Here is a 21,303-nt window from a genome sequence, read left to right on the forward strand (position 1 = left end):
TACACGCAAAAGTGCGTCTTGTGGGAGGAGAACATGTAAATATATTAATTTAGCACTCGCAAAGTGATTTATCAAACCTGAAAGCAATTCTGCTAACGGTATCTGACTCTATATTTAACACGTTTCAAAAGAAGGTGCAAATGGTCTGTATGCGTAATTGCGCACACATGGCAGCGGTTATTGTCGCAAGAAGGAGACATCGAAATGAAGCAAGGAGACGCAGAGAACGCATTTTTTCACTCCGTGTGAATATTTTGGGAATGAACGAGGAAACGATCATCAAAACATATCGTTTATCCAGCATTGCCATTTTGGAGCTGTTGGGGGAACTCCGAATGGATTTGGAGCCAGCCACAAGGAGGACCCACGCAATACCAGATATCACTAAACTCCTTGCAACATTGCACTTTTTTGCACCTGGGTCATTCCAGCGTACGGTTGCAGCGAGAGCTGGGATCTCCCAATCTCGTTTTTCAGAAGTGCTGTCCGACGTTCTAAATGCCATGTCGCCCTGACGCCCTACCGGAGAACCCCGACCCCCCCCCCCCCCCCCCCCCCCCCCCCAACGCCTGTGGAGCAACATGCCAATGCTGCGGGGATGCGTACGCGCAGTAATCTTATCCACAGTCACTTCTTGTGAGCCATTTGGTATGTGCATTTTTCTACAGGCCAATACAAAACACCTGTTTTTTTTTTTTACTGCAGTGAAGTAGAAATTCAGCCACATACCACCTTAGGGAATAAAGGTTGCCAAAGTTTATATATATATATATATTTCTTTTTTTGGAGGGGGTGGGGGGGTCACTGTGAGATTTAAATTTCTTAATGCACTAGTTTGCACAAACTACAAACTACTTTGCAGCAAACCACAAAACGCGCAAAACCATCATTTAAATTGGGCGTCTCCAACAGTTTTGCACCTGCCACCAGTTACGCAATCACTCTTGTTAAATCTCCCGCAAACCATGGTTCAGCCCCTCGCGCAAAATTCCAGTTTGCGAGCGCAAATTACTGCACGCAAAATTGGATCTTGATAATTCCGGCCCAGAGGGTGCTGTTTTATCACCAAAATGACTTGACAGATTAAGACCTCCATGCCAGTACTGATCCTGGCTCTTGAGATATGAACATTTAAGGTTTTGCCCCTATAGGATTTCTACCTCAGTTTATTGTAAATGAATTCTTCATTCAAGCAGGTCTTCATTTTCTTCACACCTTGTAAGAAGTCCATAACAATTAAGAGACTATTGTTTAAGAAAGATTTAAATTACTTTCTTTAAATTCAGAATCTGATATCAACCATACCCAAATCCAGATTAGGATGCCATGGAAAGGACCCTTGAGAAAGCAGTTTTAGACAAAACCTGGTATATACTGCTTCCTTGTATTACACCACAGAAAAGCCTAAATAATCAGATTGTATTTCACAGATTCTATTTTCATTAATAAATTCTTTGAAAGCATGTTATAGATGTATATTTGAAGTGTAACAAAGTTTGTTATAAACGACTGCTGAGATGTAGGCTACTTTGAAAGTAACTGACAAACAGGTCAGATATTCCTCTCGTGGAGATTTTAACATTTCAGTTCAAGTTGTACCCCACTTTTTCTGACATTTTCAGGTATATACCCTTGCTGCTTATGAGAGATTTTTCAACTCCTTAAAAAAAAAATCCAACTGATCAAAATTAAATTGACACAGTTTTTAGAATGTTTTAATTGTATTTTATTTACAATTTAAATATTTTATTGAAAATAAGAGTAATCCAGTGGTGTTTATACGTGGAGAAAATTATTGTCATAATAAAAATATAAATACCAGAAAAATATAGAAACCATAAACAGGGCAGCACTAACCTCTTACAGCATTCAACCTCCTAATATGATACAACAGATTAATGAATCTCAGTCTCAGGTTATCATTTGAACGCCAAGCAACCCAACATCCAATGACCAATCACAAAATGTTCCTTCAAGAAAATAAAATAACATCTGGTGCTTTTTCTAAGTAAAAGATTTACTGTGCCATCATGCATTATTTTGCAGATTTGAGCCTGGACACATCCTATAAAAGCAGATATTTTCTAGATATCTTTTTCTTTCATTGTTTTTTGTTGGAGGGCCTTACAGAAAAACTGTTGGGAAACTTCTGTTTAACATCGTTTTGGGCATGAGAATTCATTAACAAGGTTCAATGGTTACTTAGAATTCCTTTTCCACTATTTTAATAAAAAGTATATATATATAAATAAAACTACACACACAGACAGTTCCCACTTTATAATTATTTTTCACCCCTATACAGAAGATTATGAAAACAAATAACACCATCAGATGGAGGAAAATTATACCATTTAGATACATGCTATAAGGCTGCATGCAATGAGGTGGAAAAGGTTGGAACACCCATATCACTCTCCCCTGATAGAGTGTCAACTTTGAGAACACATTTAAACATAAAGCCTGACTAAAATTTGCAGCCACGTAAAGAATCGAGGCAAATTACTGCATATCTGGAGAAAACGTTAATGCCCAGAGGAATCATAATTGGCGCTATCTGTCCTAAATATCATCAAATATGTTTGAAGGATAGAAGATGAGGCTTTCAATCCTTACTGATGCTGTACTAACTATAAAGCAGGGTGGGGGCAAAAGAATGTGTTGTGGCTCTTTTGCCAGTAGTTATACTTGTGCATCTAATATGGTGGATGGACTAATGAAGAAGTAGGACCACCTTTAAATTCTCAATCTTACCTCAACTCAGCAGCCAGATGATTGAGACTGAGACAGAAGTTCAAACATGACAATTTCTCAAAAAACATAAGAATTGGTTTTGGAATGAACAAACAAGGTCAAACTTCATGGACTTGACCTCTACCCTGTTAACAATATCTGTGCAATGTGTCTGCTCCTGCTAGGAATCCATCTAGCAAAAATAAAATATCGCTATAGAAGATCCATGATGACAAAAGCAGGGATGAGACACAACTCGCTAAAGGACATTTAACTATCACAGTGGATGTATGTTTGTATTTGAACATATATGCATTGGATAAAAGAATTTAAACGTTCACACCTAGTCAATTCTTTTAAAAGTTTTTTTCTTAATATTGATATTAAATCTTGGATTACTAACTGTTAAAAAAATAATCTAATGCCCAATTTAATATAAGAATGTATGCCCCATAATGGTGGATCTAGAAGGAATATACTGATTCACAACAACCTATCTCTAGTTATAAAGTACTGATATTAAAAGACAATTACACTACCTTATTAACTAGAAATGATAAAATCTTTATCTCTTCATCTTTTTGAAATAAATCTCTAAGTTATTAAGTTAAAACAGAACATAATATTGAACCACACTCCCAGAGTCTAGTGGGATTTATATGTCAACATACACACCAAAGGTTAGGAGAAATCAAAAGGACAAAAAATAAACATTATCATAAAAAAAAAAAAAACATTAAACAAAACCTTGAATCATGATTATTTTTTTAACTCTGTAGAGTTAACTTTCCCACTGTAAATCCACTTTAGTGATACTAGAAGAAAAAAGGAGAGAAAGCACTTCAATTCTGTTCATACAATGAACAGCCTATGTTAACACAGGCTAACACCGGTCGCCAGCTGAAGTAGGAAATCTAAATAGTTTCTTAATTTTCTTCTCTTGCACAGCTCTCTGAACAGGCCCGGATGGTTTTTTACACCAAATCTAAATATGTTCAGACAGTGTTATAAATCTGTAAATGAAAGGGCTCCATTTATGACATTACTCTTCTCTGGCCAGGTGCCATCTCCTTGAGACAATGCAACTTCTTCTTGGAGAACAGCAAGATATGAACCACGCAACCTCTTCACTGCTTCCTGGTTACAGGAGAAGATGTCTGCCTTAAAACCTTGATACAGGTTCTGGAATTCCAGCATATGTAAACCTGTACTCAGAAAATGTTGAAAGAACAAAAAAATATAAATATAACAAATATCAAGTCCTTAATAGCTGTAGTGAAGCCAATGTCATGGTAAAACCATCCCATTGGGATCCGCCTTTCAGTAAAGTCAATGTGGCATCCCCTTTCTTCTCAGCTCCAGAGTGTGCAGCCCCTCCTGTCGGCCCAGCGCGTGCTGTGTGCCTACTTTATGAGCCATCTCGGTTGCAGTGATGTCGATCTGAGCATACTTGGTGGAGCTCTTTCCTGTTGGAAAATGTGCAGCACATGAAAAGAACAAGAAACATTAGGAAAAGTACATTGCATTGGCCTAAAGTTAATTAAATAATAGTTTTGTATAATGAACTTGAATAATTAGAAATAATAAAAATGAATAATTAAATAAGATGACAAAAACTGTGATGGGTAAGAACATAAAAGGAAAGTTGGACTGAAAATGTAGCTGTTTAGATAGCTTAATCAAAGGCCAGGAAGATGATCTTTCTCTGTCTCCAGCACCCTCCCCTGTCTGCCCGGCTTCAGATCTGTGTTTTGTCTTCTTTAGGAGCCTCTTTTTAAATGTCTTCAGAAACTGAATAATGGATCAAAAATGAATGACTGTATGCCTGACGATGATGTCAGTCGAGGACGTAGAGGATGCTTCTATATTTGAATTTCTGATAACAGGATATCTGCTGTTTGGAGTGTGTGTATATCTAGTATACTTTAAAATCAGGGGCTGTTTTGGCCATTTTTAGGCATTGTTAGGCTGACCTTTCATGGCAGCAAAGCCTCGGACACAGTGTTCCAACAATGTGTAATGTCTGGGTTTTTGTTTTTGTCTTCTTGGACAGGTACCGCCACTAAATTTCCCTTTGGGGATTAATTAAGTACATTTAATTTATTTTTGAATTAAACCAGTTTATAGAGATGGACCTGTTGCATCAAAACTCTCAATATGAATTGAAAGCGCTGCTTTTCCACACTTTTGTTCTGTCTTTTTGCTTCTCAGATTGGTCGAAATCGAGCCCATCTTCTCCCGGCCACCAATAGTCCCGGTAGGATGATCCTATTAGAGAGGGTGAAGTCACAGCTGTGATCTGTCTGCCCCATGAACCCCCTTCCAGTGGTGAAGCAGTACACCCTTCCTCCCAAGTGACAGATTAATAAGGTTGCATGCCGGGAGATAAACTGTAACGCTGCCATCAGGCATTAACCTCAGAGCTCCCACCCTTCTCGTGTTCTTGAAGGCAGGGATGATAAAAACTGAACCCATCAGTAAATTACAGCTCACTGCTACATCTCTAGTGACAAGGACTCAGATGTCTTTCAGTAGAAGTCTCAATCGTCTGGCAGTGATTTCTGCAACGCTGATGAGACTGAACTGAATTACTGATGATTTATGTAGCCACAATGACTTTTTTATACTCCCTTGATATAGCCTTGATATTGCCCTGCTGACTTTTTGTAAGTAGGCTCTTTGAAAACAGTCGGCTGAGTTTGAACAGAAAATGCTTGATTTGAAAAAGCAGCTGGATTCAGATGATGGTCAGAAATAGAACTGCTTTGTGCATGTAGTGAGTAATAAACATAAGTACCGTGCCTATAGCATTTAATTTTTTTTTAATTGCAGTTTTTTGTTCGTTAACACATAATACCTAACGTTTTTATCTACATTTTACTGCATTTTCAGCAACCTTCAACCTTTTTGATGATAACCCAAATCCTTAAAGTGTGGTGGCCTTTCTGAATTTGAAACGTTATGCTCAAAATAAGTTTAGGTTTAAAATAATTCAAAATGCATCAAACTATCTCCTTTATAATCATTCCGTTTGTGAATCTAGAAATTCATTCTGTCAATACTGTAGCTACAGCAAATTTAAATAATGGCCAATATGTTCCTATATTACTGCAAGGTTTCATAATGTTAACTAGAATATACCTTCAGCCAAATAAGCATTTTTTATCTAAAATGACTGACTGTTTGCATTCCTCTAGCTATGTTTCCATTCAACTAAACTTTTCAAAGCTTGGAAAAAACGGAATGTTATTTGCGGTGTTTCCATTTGGTTTGAGGTGAATTAACCAAGGACAGCAAATTCCTCCTACATCGTCGTCCATATTTTGTCGTCACGTATGGCTGTAATAGGCAGGAAGTTGAGGCTTCAATCTAGCCCTGGCCACAGATCAGTAATGGAGGAAAAATTTAAGGAATGTCTTACTATCAGTGAAGTTGTTCTTACGTTAACATCTGTTAGTAATGCCGATGTTGGTTGCGGTCAATGTCTACGAGGATAATAGGAAAATCCAGGAAGATGCTGACAGCAGGACCAACTGATCAGTTATGTGAGTAAAAGTTCTGACCTGATTCGAAAAAAGCATTTCATCTTCTGTTTTGCGCATCAACCCTTTTAAGCAAAAGCCAAAAACCACCTAAAGAGAGCGTAAAAACTTTTTTTTTTTGAGAAATGAAGGGAGTTTATTTAAATTTTGCAGCTTATCTGATGCGGTACGAAATGTGCATTAGAAAAACCTGATGGAAAGACACCTTCTGTGTCAGGTTTAAAGATTTTAATAAAAGTAACTCAAATCCAGCTTCAAATGAGCAGATATATATATTAGGAGAGATACTGAGAGAAGCATACCCACAGAACCAGCAGGAAGAATCCCAGCCCTATCAGAACAGAAGCCTGATCATAGTCTTGAAATTTGGTTGCCTTTAATGTTTTAGTCTCCTCTATACTCTTTTAAACCCCAAATTCAATCTTATGTCATTTTGTTTTTTGTTTTTCCCAGCAAATGTTAAGTGCTGTGCCCGAAAGATATGGAGTTCAGAAGGTTGATACCAATATGGGGGGTTTAAAAAAACGTAACATTTTCTAGATTTTGCCTCAAATTTGTGGTGTTTTTCACTTTACTGGTGCTGGTGCCCTGACTAGCTTTAACACTGCAGATGCTGTATCCAGCACGTGTTATATCCTTGGTGAGGTGGCTCCAAACCTGATTTTTCCAATCTGCCTGTGAAATCAACATATACTGTATACATTTTCTGTATTCTGCAAATTAGATTTCAATTCTACAGATAATAATTTTAAAATGAAAACAAGTGGCTGCATACAGGTTAAAGTAAAAACTAGTGTTGCACCAATACTGATACCAATATCGGGCGGGGCCCCATACTGCACTAAAATGGTGGTATCTGTATCTGTGAGTACCAACTAATAGGGCACCGATACCATTTTGAGAGCCATAAGTTTATTCATCTATTTAAAAATTTCTACTGGATTCACTTTGTATTAGTCTTTTTCCTGCTTCACAAAGGTAGGCAGCTGTTTGACAAAGCCATGATGGCAATTATTTTATATCCAAGTAGTATGCAGTTTTTCATACACACACACACACACACATCAATTTAAAATAGATGGTATCGATTAGGGCTGCAACTGACGATTATTTTAAAAATCGATGAATCGGACCATTATTTTTTCGATTAATCGATGAATCGGACAAAAACAATTTTTTATATTAACCTCTTTATTCCAAAATAAACATTTTAGACAGAACAAACAAGAACACAAGTACAGGTTGCTCATTAACTGTACTGGTGGAATATGAAAAATAAATGTTTGTGTTAAAACTACGCAAACTTACATGAGAAATGTAGCTGTACATCCACAAAATATAGGGTACTTTGTTTCATAAAGCGCAAAAAAAGACATTTTTGTTTTTAAAAGCCCCTAAGGGGTTCAAACAATAGGTCCCCCCATTCCAACAAATGAGTTTTTTTAGACTAGAAGAGTTCTGCCTTTTAAGACAGGAAAGTACAGCAGTTAAAGTTGCTACTTGAGAAAATACTGAACCATAGAGATAAAAATAGCCCTGTGATTCAAATTATAAATTGTATTTGGAATAAAAATGAGAGAACTAGGGGTGGTAAAAAAACACATCCTCCAAAGACTCCAATTTACATGGGAATGTGGCATATAATTAATTGACATATTACTGATCTTGCTGGATTTTATTCTGCTTTACTTCCATAAATTGCAGGATCTTCTTTACTTTATCTTTGCCAGAAGATTTAAACTTTAAAAGCCTTGCCCTCATAATTTGCAAGTTAATTTATTTATAAAGTAAATGTAAACGCTGCTTAAGCTAATTCAAATGAAATTAAAAGTAAAATAAGTAGCCAACCTTATCACTGTCTGTAACCTACTAACACGGTAAGGAAAGCATCAGATGAGCTACCTGAGAAACTAACGTAACGTTTCCCCCACTTTAAAACCAAACAAACATGGTGGTTCCGTGCCATGTTAATTTCTTTTGACAAACGTTGCATGTTACTTTTTTCGCTTTACAAAGCGCAGGCTATTTTAATTATTGTGATCAATTTGCGCCGTCAATCCCGGTGCATGCGCGCTTCATTTGCAGTCTGGACGCTGAGGCTCTGACTGCAGCGCTGAGAGGGACTCCTGCGGGAAAACTCGGTTGGGGTGGGGGAGGCGCCCCACGGCAGAGTAGGAACGATACATGCTTTCACGTAAGAGTCTCCAAAAGTCGCCAGTGACACCGTAAAAAGTCGCCAGATTTGTCGCTAGTCGCTTTTTTGAAAAATAGTCGCTGGAGGGGTCTGAAAAGTCGCTGAGTTGGCAACACTGCACCTGCAGCGCTGGCTCGCTCTGCCGTATTTTTTTTTTCTTCCTCTTTCAGTCAAGAGGCAGTGATGACGGCGCGGCGGATGACGCATTATTCGTGCGACACAACTAATCGATGATGAAATTCGTTGCCAACGCTTTTAAAAGTCGATTTTTATCGATTTTATCGATTCGTTCTTGCAGCCCTAGTATCGATATGTTATCGGTATTGGCCAATACTGCACAGCCAGGTATCAAGTATCGGGGCCAAAAAATGACACTAGTAACTAGTAACACTAGTAACAAAACAGCCTAATGGGAGGCATTTTGTGTATGATATGTTTTCTGATAGGCATCGACAAAAAACCCTTAGAAATAAAGCAATTAACAAATGTAACCAATTAATGTACCAATTAACAAAAGGGACTCAACTAAATTTAAGTAATGCTGCAGATTTTAAATCGTTCAGGATTAGAACTAAATAGTTTCATGAAAACTTTAACTTCCTAATGTATGAGCCCCACTACAGCCAGCATTTCAGCATGAAGGGTAGTACACAATACAATAATCAAATTCCTTCTAATGTATACAGTATCTTCATTTTGGAATTAAATACTTTTTTAACATGCTAACTTATTATTAGGATGACGAAGATGCAGCAAACCAGCAGAATTTACATTGGTGGACCGTGGGAGTGGAGTTAGCATGTTCTCCCTGACCATGCGTGGGTTCTCTCTGGGTACTCCAGCTTCCTCCCACAGTCCAAAAACATGACTGTTAGGTTAATTGGCTTCTCTAAATTCTCCTTAGGTGTAAGTGTGTGCATGAATGGTTGTTTGTCCTGTTTGTCTCTGTGTTGTCCTGCGATAGACTGGCAACCTGTCCAGGGTGTACCCCGCCTCTCGCCCGTAGACAGCTGGAGATAGGTACCAGCACCCCTCGCGATCCCACTTGGGATAAGCGTGACAGAAAATGGATGGATGGATGGAACGTGGGAGTGTTTGCCTAGTGGTTAGAGCCGTGAGCTTGTGCTCTGAGAAGGTTGCAGGTACCCGGTTCAATCCCCACAACCTCCGCTCTGGATTCCTTAGCAAAACCCTTAACCCCACTGCTGCCCAAGGGGATGCGCCGAAAGCAGAGGTGAATTTCCCCATTGTCGGACAATAAAGGGATTTACATTTACTCCGCGACCAGGCCGCTGTTACACCTGCTGCCGAATTCCAGCGAGCCTGCAACTAACGCAGACTTGTTTTTTAAGGGATATACGGTCCACTAGCCCCACCTGAGGATCCGCTACATCCTCAGTGGTAACGTGGAAATGAAAGGTTAGTGCTCAGGGTTGGTGCGTAGGGATCGTTTTGACTTGGCCCTATAGTTTTATTAAGTCCCTCAATTACCACTTTTTTGGCATGCCCTTTTCCAAAAAGGAGAATGAAAAAAGGCACCATTTGCTCTACTCAAAACCTTTTTTGTATGAAAAACTGGAGAACATTACATTAATTTTTTTTTTAACCACTTGTTAGGAATGATCACCAATAATCAAGTTATACATTTCTTATCAATTTACTCTTATAATTCCACAGAGTCTGTTCCAGCAATCTGTGTTGATGTCTATTTTAATCTGTAAATGAAGAGTTAGAATAGTTACTATTCCATTGCTGATGCTTAGAAATCAGAAACCATAGCAGTGATGCTTCAAAGACTGTCTGAAGATGAGGCTTCCTTTCTAACACAGGTCATTCCAAATATATTCTTACTATCAGCCGGCAGATGTGCGGCAGTCCCTCTGGTACTGTGGCCCGGCTCCTGCAACTCCAGCTCCATGTAATTGAGTTGTTTCTTAGATGTTGGGCTGATGGGAATATTTACGTATGTCACGCTTTCGCTCCAAGGTCTCTCAGGAAGTGGAGCCTCAGGAGGGAAAACAAACGTCGCTCCTGTAAATGCAAAAAAAATAAAAAAACATTAACCAAGTGGAATACTTCATAATTTTCTATGTTCATTGATCTTGTTTTCAAATAAAAGGAATTCAGGATATGATTTTTGTTCATAAGATATATCTGTGAAGATATAACCTTATATAACAGAAAAGCACAAAATAAAAATAATTACACAGAGAATAAAGCATCTTGCATCCATACTGCAGTTTGTTACACTCAGTACTGCAAAGGTTTTTGCACTGGCTCCTGTATTCAAAAATGTCATGTAAATGCAATGTTGTGTGTCTAGTCATTTTTTCATCACAAACTTAATCAAAAGCTAGACTTCCCTGGAGGCTGAGGGGCTCTTGAGACTTCAGCACTTAACGTCCACCTAATGTTATTTAGAGTTATTTAAATACAGACGCTTGATCCACCCTGACAACGATGTTTTCAGCCATGAAGCACAGAAGCCCCTGAAGGATCTGCAATGATATAGGAACACTGTATTCCCCAGCAGGTTATTAATTTGCTCTGGGGGCAAAATTATGAATAATTAGCAAACCCGACCAAATTATTTCCCTTTTAATTACACCGATTAGTTGGTTGTGGCTCTGTCATCTGAGCTGTTAGAAAAAATCCAATGGTTGTCTCTCTACTAACACTGAACATCATTTCTATTCAGATGAGAAAAGATTAAGGAAGATTAAAAAAAAGGAAAATGAAGGCCTAAATGAATGTGTTAAATCTCATGCAGTCAGCAGAACAAAAACCAAAATGTCCCCTCAATCCATTTTAACTGAGCAGATTTTTTCTGTCAAACTTAAAAATTATAGCGCTACATTGCCTAAAGTAAGTTGTCATTGGCATAATTTATGGTGCATGACGGATGGGTTCAAGTGGCAAGGCAGCTTTAAAAGCCTAAAGGCCAACCTGGATGAAGCAGTGCAGAGTAGAAATCATTACTTTCATCAGAAAGGCATCTTAGGACAGAGTAGTTTAACACACCAATCATGCATATTATAATTACCATATAGGGTGCTCTGACTGGTTTATGTAGCTCCATGTGTACTAAATACAATGCACTTTATGATTAAGAGACTTTTAAACCTGAATCCGCTTTCACTTCTTCAGTAGTTTAGGCTACATAAACTTGTCTGTTGGATCTGACCATATGAGCAAGCTCTCCTTCGCCACATGCAATGACCTGGTCACAGGTTTTATCACCGTTTCTTCCTGGGACCAATCTAGACTAACCACTGCAGACCTGCATGCCTCTGAAGAGCTGCAGTTTTGGTGATGCTGTAAATGACTTGTCTAACCATCACAACTTGGAACATGTGAAACTCTCTCAAACACTTGGACTTCCCAATTTGTCCTTCTTCTAAATAACATTTAAAAAAATATGTATATTAGTCATAAGTCTATTATTCCCCACCAACTAAATGGGACTGTATGAAATAGATCCTTTGTACTATTACCTTCATCTCTTTGTGGTAGAATTGCTATGCCTCGTTGGTGTAAATTAAAATTTTTGCACAGTAAATATGTTTTTTATAAGTCTGCATTGTCAACACTGTAAAAACAAAAAAACTTTAAGGAGATGGAGGGACAGTATTTGATAACTTTATGAAATAACTGAAGTAAAGTACAGCTCCTCTTGGTTTGTCCATTCATCCACCTCTTCTGCTTTATCCGGGGCCGGGGCGCGGAGACATCAGTCTGAGTAGAGATGCCCAGACTTCCCGATTCACACATTCCTTCTCCAGCTGCTCTGGAGGGACCTAAAGGCGACACCAGGCCAGCTCCAGGGAGTCCTGGTCCTTCCACAAGCCTCCTCCCAAAAGGACATGCCTGAAACACCTCCCAAGGGAAGCCAACAGGAGGCATCCAAAACAGATGCCCAAGCCACCTCAGCTGGCTCCTTGGAGGAGTAAGGGGTATCCCGGGTGAGATTAAAAAGCTATTGAACAATGCTCTGGCCGGTGTGTGTCTTATAATATTCTTCCCATGATCCTTAGGTGTTATGTTATGGATTACAGTTGTGTTCATGTTGACAATACCTTTTGTTTTATCATCTCTCATTATCAGTTGGGTATTGCCTTATAGGTTAAATTACCTTGCACATAGTCTTTTAGTTTATGTATCATTGGCTTTGACCTCTGCTATTTTTTTCTTTTCTCTTTTTAATAGCTTTTTCATCTCACAGCTCTACTCCTTTTATGTATTCTCTCGTTGCTCTTGCTCATTTCTCCCTAAGCTCCATCCCACTTAATTGCGCTCAGGTGTTCCTCCTTTCTCAACTTGATTATCTTCTCCTGTGTTGCCATACCTTTTTTGCTCCCCTTCCTGTAAATAAGGTGTTTGGCTGCCTTTCTCTTCACTGGTTTCTGCCTTTATATCTCTTACCTCCATAGTGTCTCTTTTGCCTTCAATTTCTCAATATCTAATCCTGGCTCTCTGCCACCATTTAGGCTACATTGTTTGAATCTTTTTCTTAAAGTCCCGCTATGTATCATTAAATACATTTGATCTCTTTATCACTGATGGCTGTTGGTCGGTTGGTTTATTTGTTGGTTTTTTAGCAGAATTACTTGAAAAGTTTAACATCAGCATATCACATTGTTTTGCCAGAGTTAAGCTGCATTCACACAGCAGCTTGAGAGACCCAAATCCAATTTTTTTGCCCATATGCCACCTGTATCAGATCTTATCATGACAGACTGAATAACTTTAATCCGTGTTATTTCCAATGCGACCCAGACCATTTCCCTTTGTGGTTCTGAATTAGATCAAAATCTGATCTTTCCAAATGTGACCTGTGTCTGAACGGCCAGGTTGCCTTCGTCTGACATGAGTATCATTATTACTCAACAAAGGTCCCTATTCACACCCTATAGATGGCAAGATGGCGCTCCACATGCAGCAGCCTGTTACGTCGGCTCCTTGCTTTCCTTTCCTACTTTCTCTATTTTGTATGTTTTTTTGGACTGTTTTTCTATTAGTGAATACCTTATCTGATATTCTGAAAGTATTCGCAGAGAGGAAGCCAACTTAAAACAGCGGAAAGCCTAAGGACTGGACGACATCCCCTCAAGGCTGGACCTCGCAGAGTTCCTCAGCTAAATCAACAACCAAAGCCTCAGCCTGAGGGTGGTCCTCACTCTCTGGAGTACCTCCTGTGTTGTATCGGTTCCCAAAACGCAGCACGCCAAGGAACCAACCCACTTTAGACCAGTCACCTATACCTCCCACCTGATGAAGACCATGGAGCGCCTCATTCTAGATCCCCTAAGCACCATGGTGAGACCCTGGATCCACTACAGTTTGCTTACCAACCTGACATCGGAGTGGAGGATGCCATAATCTACCTGCTGCAGCATGTGCTCACCCACCTGGAGGCCACCGGGAGCACAGTGAGAGTCCTTTTCTTTGACTTTTCCAGCACTTTCAACACCATCAGACCAGAGCTGCTCAAGGGGAAGCTGGGGGATGCTAGAGTAATCTTTGATGGTGACGAGTTTGCCTATAGGTGGGAGGTGACCATTTGGTGACCTGGTGCAGGGAGAACAACCTTTTTTTTTACAGCATTGAGCCTAGAGCTCAACGCCGTAAAAACAGTGGAGATGATTTTGGAATTCAGGAAGAACTCAAGAACACCCCTGCTATCCCCATCACCCTGTGTGACTCCCAAATTGACACTGAGGAGTCTTTACCCTCCTGGGGAACTATAATTTCGCAAGACCTAAAGTGGGAGCTGAACATCAACACACTCACCAAGAAAGCCCAGCAGAGAATGTAGTTGTTGCAATAGCTGAAAAAAATTGACCTGCCAATGACAAGGACTGCTACCCGTCCATCATTGAGTCCATCCTCACCTCCTCTATCACCATCTGGTACGCTCGTGCCCCTGCCAAGGACAAGGGTAGACTGCAGCATGTCATCTGGTCTGCAGAGAAGGTGATTGGCTGCAATCTTCCATCTCTCCAGGATATGTACGCCTCCAGGACTCTGAGGTGTGCAGGGCAGAGTGTGGCTGATCCCTCGCTCCCCAGCCACAAACTATTTCAGACACTTTCCCTCTAGCAGGAGGCTGCGGTCTATCAGGACCAACACCTCACGCCACAAGAACAGTTTCTTCCTATCTCTACCAGCCTTATCAACAAGGCCCAGAGCCCCCCGTGACACTGACACTGCCTCTCTCACTCCCCTGTTCAGAACCTAGAGGCTACACCAACATAGAATCTCCAGACCTCCTGTGTTACATTAACGCACAGTCTACTGTGTATATAGTATATAGCTATATAATTTATAATGTGTATAGTATATTGTATGTTTTTATATTGTATATAGCTATAGATTATGTATGCTCTATATATATACAGTTTGTCTGAACCATTAACACCAAGTCTAATTCCTTGTAAGTGTAAACCTACTTGGCAATGAAGTTGATTCTGATTACTTTAGGGTTTTACAATCAACCACTTTGGGATTGAGCTATGGCCATTTCTAAATAGCTTCCTCTTGGTTGTAACAGCACTAACAGGTGACTGAGAATAATTTTGTTCCACTGTCCCCCTGCCCAGTAAGTCCACAGCTGGACTTACTCAGGGGACAGCTTATCATGACAATGTGCTCTACCCTAAATCCCAGCTGTTTGAAGCAGCAGCCGAATGGCCTTTTTTTAGACCTCTGGACATAAAAGTGATTGAGAAAGCTGAATTTGATAATATACATTTAATAATGTAATGCATCATCTCTGAAAATAATGCATGTTGTGTTTTGTGGTTGTCAAGAGAAATCATGGCAATGCTGGTAGCTGTAACTCAAATGTGCTGATTCATCCTGTCTGGCCTTTAAGCTCAGAAAGCATAAAAGAGTATGTGCTGAGAAAAAAGAAGAGAGAAGCAAGTGAAGCCTTCTATTTCTGTGACTCCTAAATGGCAGCAAGCAGTGGCCATTACCAACAGCTGAGAAGCTTCAACCCCAGGGGACACTTAAGATCAGTGAGAGGCCATTAGATGCCAGGAGAATCTCAGTGGGTACAGCCTTTGGCAACGTCTAACCTAATTGATCAGACATCAAGCAGCCCTTGCAGAAGTGTGGTGTTTTATAATGGCTACCATTAGAACATTGGGTTTGCCCACAGCACTATGGCTGGGGGAGGTTTTTTCATTATAAGCTTTGCAGAGTCTCCAGGGGAGATGTTAGAGGCAGAACCTGGTGGAGTTCAGTGGTCCAACTTACAGTCAAAGCCCTTAGACAAAGAATGCAGACTGGTTGACAGCTTTGTCTTTAGGGTCAACAGACAGGTCTCCTCATGTGCTGTGTAATTTTTAGAAATGATAAAAAAGCTGGATTTCACCTTTAACTGTTTGACCAGCTGATTCAAAAATATTTTATGTTTAGTCTGTTAATACACCATACCTGCTACTTAAGAAATATACAGCTTTTTATTATTTAGATTTTGACTAAGTAGTTAAGAAATTTGAGAATTTAGGAAAAGTTTACTGATGATTGTTGGAAAGGAAGCTTTGACTGTTGGCTTGACCTTGGATTTAGGGAGAGTATGGTGGCTTTCATCTGGGTCTTGGACAGTAGCTTTACCATTTCATCATGTGTTTTGCCAATTTACAGGACTTGTTTCCCTTGAGATAAAATGTGGTTCTACAGGTGTCTGCCTTCCAGTCCTTCTATACTCCCCAAAAAAGGTAAATCAATACCTCAGGTCTGAGGTAAGTCTCTACCTCAATCTGAGGTGTCACGGGAGATGGACAGACAGCTTGGGGTCTCTATTCATCTTCTGCCACTTATCCATTAAGATTACACAGGTTGGGACCTATTTCAAATCATCTATGAGAAAAAGGTGGAGTAAACTATGGACAGATTGACAGGATAACACATAGACATACAGCCATGCATACACCTAAGGCAATGTAGAGACCCCAATCCTAGCATTTTTTTGGACTGTGGGAGGAAGCTAGAGCACCCAAAGTTTTTTACGCATGCGCAGGGAAAACATGCAAACTTGCAGTAGAAAGACGCTAGGCCAGGAATACAACCATGGGGACTTCTTGATAAAAGGATTCGGTGCTACAAACTGTACGATCGCAAAGCTCGGTTTGGGGACTTGGCTTTACTCATTTGGGTTCAGGTTAATTCTTTCACAGATCTAGTGAGGAGCAAAGACCAGTGTAGCCATTGGATTAACTGCCACTGTAGGCTATAAACAATACATTCACATTTTAAGAAGGAGCAAACAATAAGTAACTCCTGATTTGATGGAATACTATTTAATAAAATCCCAATCTTTAATACTGTTTCCTGCTTCCTAATGCAAACTTGTGCCACCAGGCCTGAGCACCTCTTGCTCATCCTCACCCATTAACTGCCTGCTGAGGTAGAATCATGAGAAAAACTACATGGAGGCTACTACAGTGTGTGCGTGAGAAGGTACCCAAATATGACTGATAGGTTTGGTGACAGACAGTGGCAGCAGCTGGGGCTTCTCAGAGCAGGTATGCATTAGACAGAGGGCATGTGCGTGCAGGATGCTTAAAGTCACCAAATGTCCACTAACAACTGTCCTCTCACCTCATGTCAGTGCAGCAGCCCACTCGCGCATCCCTCCACTCATTGAGTTAAGCATCTAGTTGCTTTACATACAAGTGGCTGTTATGTAACCAGAATTTCTGGTGTTGCATAAATCGCAGATGGTGCTCAGATTTGCACTGAAAACAGTAGGGAGAGACTATGAATTACCCTAAAGGGTGCATCAATTTACAAAATTTTCTGTTTTTGTATTATTAAATGACTGTTATCATGGATATTAACAGAGATTTTCTAGTGCCTATTGCTGGTGATAAACTATATATTTAAATACGTTGACTACAACAACAAATTTTGTTATATCCTTAAAATCAGAATTAGAAAATGTTTCTGTCACATTTGTTTTGGTGGTCAGGTGCCAACATAGACAAGCATAGATACTGTTAACATAAATAAATAAGGGAGTATAACACTTATAATTTAGAATTTAAAAAATATAAGTTATGTATAATGAGCACTATGACAAGTTATTAAACAACAACAACATGTGCTGAGAGTTTTGGTTTGCTGTTTTTGATTTTCCCCATGGGAAAAGTATCAGTGGAGGACATGAGCTTTGTTAATGAGGCTAATAGTAGATTGGAAGAAGCTAATTTTTGTGGCAGCATGTTCTGGTCCTGATGGACCTCAGTCTCCTCCTAGAGAGTAGAGCCTAAAACAGATTGTGTCCAAGGTTGGGAGGGAATCTTACCTGCTCGCATCTGGGTTTTGGAGGTTACAGTTCCTAAAGTAACCTGGCATAAGCAAGATCAATACCATGTAGAATTCTATGGAAGTAAATATGTGCCATCAGAATTTGAATAAAAAATACCTCTGAAATTTGAATGTTGTATATTAGTGCTTACTTTTTCAGTATTAAAATAAATTCAGAATATATTTTTAACCTAAAAAAGATTCAATGTCATTATTTGTACATTAAAAAAAAATTCAGTGTAATTTTTTTTACATGGTTGCAATTTTCAGTTATTAAAAAAATTCACATTCCTATTTCAAAGTGATAAAATTTTCAATATACATATTTTTCACAGTTTAAATTTTTAGTGTTAAAAAATTCAGCATATAAAAAATTCAACTTTTCAAAATTCAAATGCAATATTTTCATTGTCCTCCAATTCAACTTGCTCAAATTCACTGTCTCAAATTCAGCGTCTAAAAATTCGCTGTAAAAATGGCCAAGGTTACTTCAGGTCACAGACATTAGCAATGGATGTCCGATTCCAACATCCACCTAATCACGTGACACAACCGTCATATTGAAGAAGTACCAGTATCACCCAGGCTGGCGACCATGGAGGCGAACTCAAACCCAACGGTGAGTTTAATGCTTTCATATTTCTGTAGTATATTTTATTTTGCGCATGAAGTTTGATACATTATCTTAAAGCCTGATTTAAAACACTGGTTTGGGCCGTTGTTAATCTTACACCGTGTAGTGCCGGCATATTACTTCTCGCTACCTCCGAGCACCCCCCCCCAATTTCCCCCGGTGTCATTACAACATCATTCAAAATACCAGTTACCTACTAAATTGTAGATTTATTTGTGCTTGATATAGTTTCTACAATTTTAATGGGAGAAGGGCATCGACTGCCTGTCTCAGTCTCACCTAAGACAACATACAAACAACCCAGGAAGTCACCACCCATCAGTTCTCTTTAAAGATTCTAGACTTGGCGCAAGTGGTATTTCTTTTTTAAATAAAACGGGGGAAATTGGGTGGGGTGGGGGTGGGGTGCTCGGAGGTAGCGAGAAGTAATATGCCGGCACTACACGGTGTAAGATTAACAACGGCCCAAACCAGTGTTTTAAATCAGGCTTTAAGATAATGTATCAAACTTCATGCGCTAAATAAAATATAGACTACTACAGAAATATGAAAGCATTAAACTCACCGTTGGGTTTGAGTTCGCCTCCATGGTCGCCAGCCTGGGTGATACTGGTACTTCTTCAATATGACGGTTGTGTCACGTGATTAGGTGGATGTTGGAATCGGACATCCATTGCTAATGTCTGTGACCTGAAGTAACCTTGGCCATTTTTACAGCGAATTTTTAGACGCTGAATTTGAGACAGTGAATTTGAGCAAGTTGAATTGGAGGACAACGAAAATATTGCATTTGAATTTTGAAAAGTTGAATTTTTTATATGCTGAATTTTTTAACACTGAAAATTTAAACTGTGAAAAATATGTATATTGAAGATTTTATCACTTTGAAATAGGAATGTGAATTTTTTTAATAACTGAAAATTGCAACCATGTAAAAAAAATTACACTGAATTTTTTTTTAATGTTCAAATAATGACATTGAATTTTTTTAGGTTAAAAATATATTCTGAATTTATTTTAATACTGAAAAAGTACGCACTAATATACAACATTCAAATTTCAGAGGTATTTTTTATTCAAATTCTGATGGCACATATTTACTTCCATACAATTCCTACTGAACTACATGTATCGATCTGGTAAGCCACATTTAGAAATTTGTGCAAAAGGGAGAGACATTCAGTACAAATCTTTGAGCCGATAGGGTACCTGCCTCTCATGTTGAGTTTTTAGCCAATCACAGCATTAGTAGCAGCTTCATTTGTTTCACATCTAGGGATGTTAAGTGATCAATCAAATTCTCAGCAAATCTGGTTGGAGGGAACACCCAACCACCTTTCCGCAAAGACAAACTAAAATTTTACTCGATTTTCAAAAAGAAATTCAGGGTATTTAAGCTAAAACCGGCGCAGCCAGCTTTGTTTTGCTTCAGCCCTCCTTCTCTGGTTGATACAATGATGTCATACACATCCCTGCATTTCATTGGTCCAAAACATTTCTGTATTGAGGCCAAACGTTTCTGCCGGCTCCTGGCAATATGTTTTTACCAGAGTTTGTGAATTCACAAATCTCACAGCAATTCATATTGCTTGCAAGGTAAGTCCTCAAGGATGGACTCTATGAGGGCAGAGTAGAGTGGAGCTGTTCAGATAACACTTGAGTTCCTAAGCTATGATGGTGTCCAAGTAGCGGAAGGAGTCTACATGGGCAACTGTGTTTTAGAGTATTAAACTACAGACTATTCTGGCCACACCAGGTCATCAATCTTTCACCTGTAGACAGACTCATACATCTCAAAATAAGCCCAACTTCAGTAGCTTGACAGATACATGACTGGGAGTGCAGCTGTTGATGTAGAGAGAGAGGAGCAGAGGAGAAAGAACAGAGCTCTGAGGGGAAAAGGTATTGATGGTCTTGGAGTCAGAGACCCGTTTTCTCAGCTTCACATGCTGCTTCTCACCTGTCAGGAAGGTTTTGATCCATCTGCAGGTGGAGTCAGACATGTTCAGCAGGGAGAGCTTGTCCTGCAGAAAGGCTAGGAGGATTGTGTGGAAGTAGAGCTGGAATTTCACTTCAGGATTCTGGCATAGGTGCCTGGGCTGCCCAGGTGCTAAAGGGTGTAGTGAGGGTTTCATGTGGCCTCCATTCACTCCAATACAGTGCATGGTGAGCTTTATTGAATGGGTTTCCATGGCAGCTGTAATGCAGAGCATTAGATGCTTTCCTGTTTAGCACACAGCTACTAGACTAGAGCAGTTTAGGCCTATTCTCTGGAGTGACAAGTCATGCTTTTGTTTAATGTGGGTGTAATGTGTTATGGGGTTGTTTATCAGGAGCTGTGCATGGTCACTTAGTTCTAGCAGAAAGAACTCTTAATGTTTAATAAAATTTGGGACTATTCTATGCTCCCAACTTTATGGGAACATTTGGAGAGGCCCTAATCCTCACGCATCATATGCATGACTGTGCACGAGTGCACAAAATAAGGTCCATTGAGACATGGATGAGAGAGTTTGGTGAGGATGAGCATCACTGTCGCGTATAGCTCTGACCTCAACCAATAGAACACATCTAGGATGAATTAGCCAGGCCTTTAACGATTTTAATAACCACACAACTAACACTTGTGGAGAGCCTTGTCAGAAGAGATAAAGCAAGAATAGCTGCAAAGGGTGGACTTATATCATATTAAAGAATGGGATGTCAACTAAGTGTATTTGTAAGTCAAAGGGAATGCTTTAGTAATATTAGAGTATTTTATCCACAGTAACAACAAAACTTTGGAAAAACTTCAAAAGGCAAGGTGAGATCAATTTGAAAGGGAAGGGAAGTTTATATAACATGTCAGTATCAAGATAATTCAATGAGTTGTAAATGAAAAAACT

The 21,303-nt window shown here is 39.4% G+C and overlaps 1 protein-coding gene across 2 annotated transcripts in view; it reads right to left on the minus strand.

Annotated features, from left to right (window-relative positions):
- Positions 1-3,519: 3,519 nt before the first annotated feature.
- Positions 3,520-21,303, minus strand: part of LOC119799310 (protein Dok-7-like) — a 61,575-nt gene continuing 43,791 nt past the window's right edge. For both annotated transcript variants that reach the window (XM_038309143.1, XM_038309144.1), the window contains 2 exons: positions 10,321-10,500; positions 3,520-4,199 (listed from right to left, as the gene is read on the minus strand). In XM_038309143.1, the coding sequence (XP_038165071.1) occupies positions 4,063-4,199; positions 10,321-10,500 (317 nt within the window). In that variant the 3' untranslated portion in view covers positions 3,520-4,062. The remainder of the gene's footprint in view (positions 4,200-10,320; positions 10,501-21,303) is intronic.

This window comes from Cyprinodon tularosa, unplaced genomic scaffold, assembly GCF_016077235.1.
Source record: "Cyprinodon tularosa strain WSP-4 unplaced genomic scaffold, ASM1607723v1 ctg658, whole genome shotgun sequence".
NCBI classification, from domain to species: domain Eukaryota; kingdom Metazoa; phylum Chordata; class Actinopteri; order Cyprinodontiformes; family Cyprinodontidae; genus Cyprinodon; species Cyprinodon tularosa.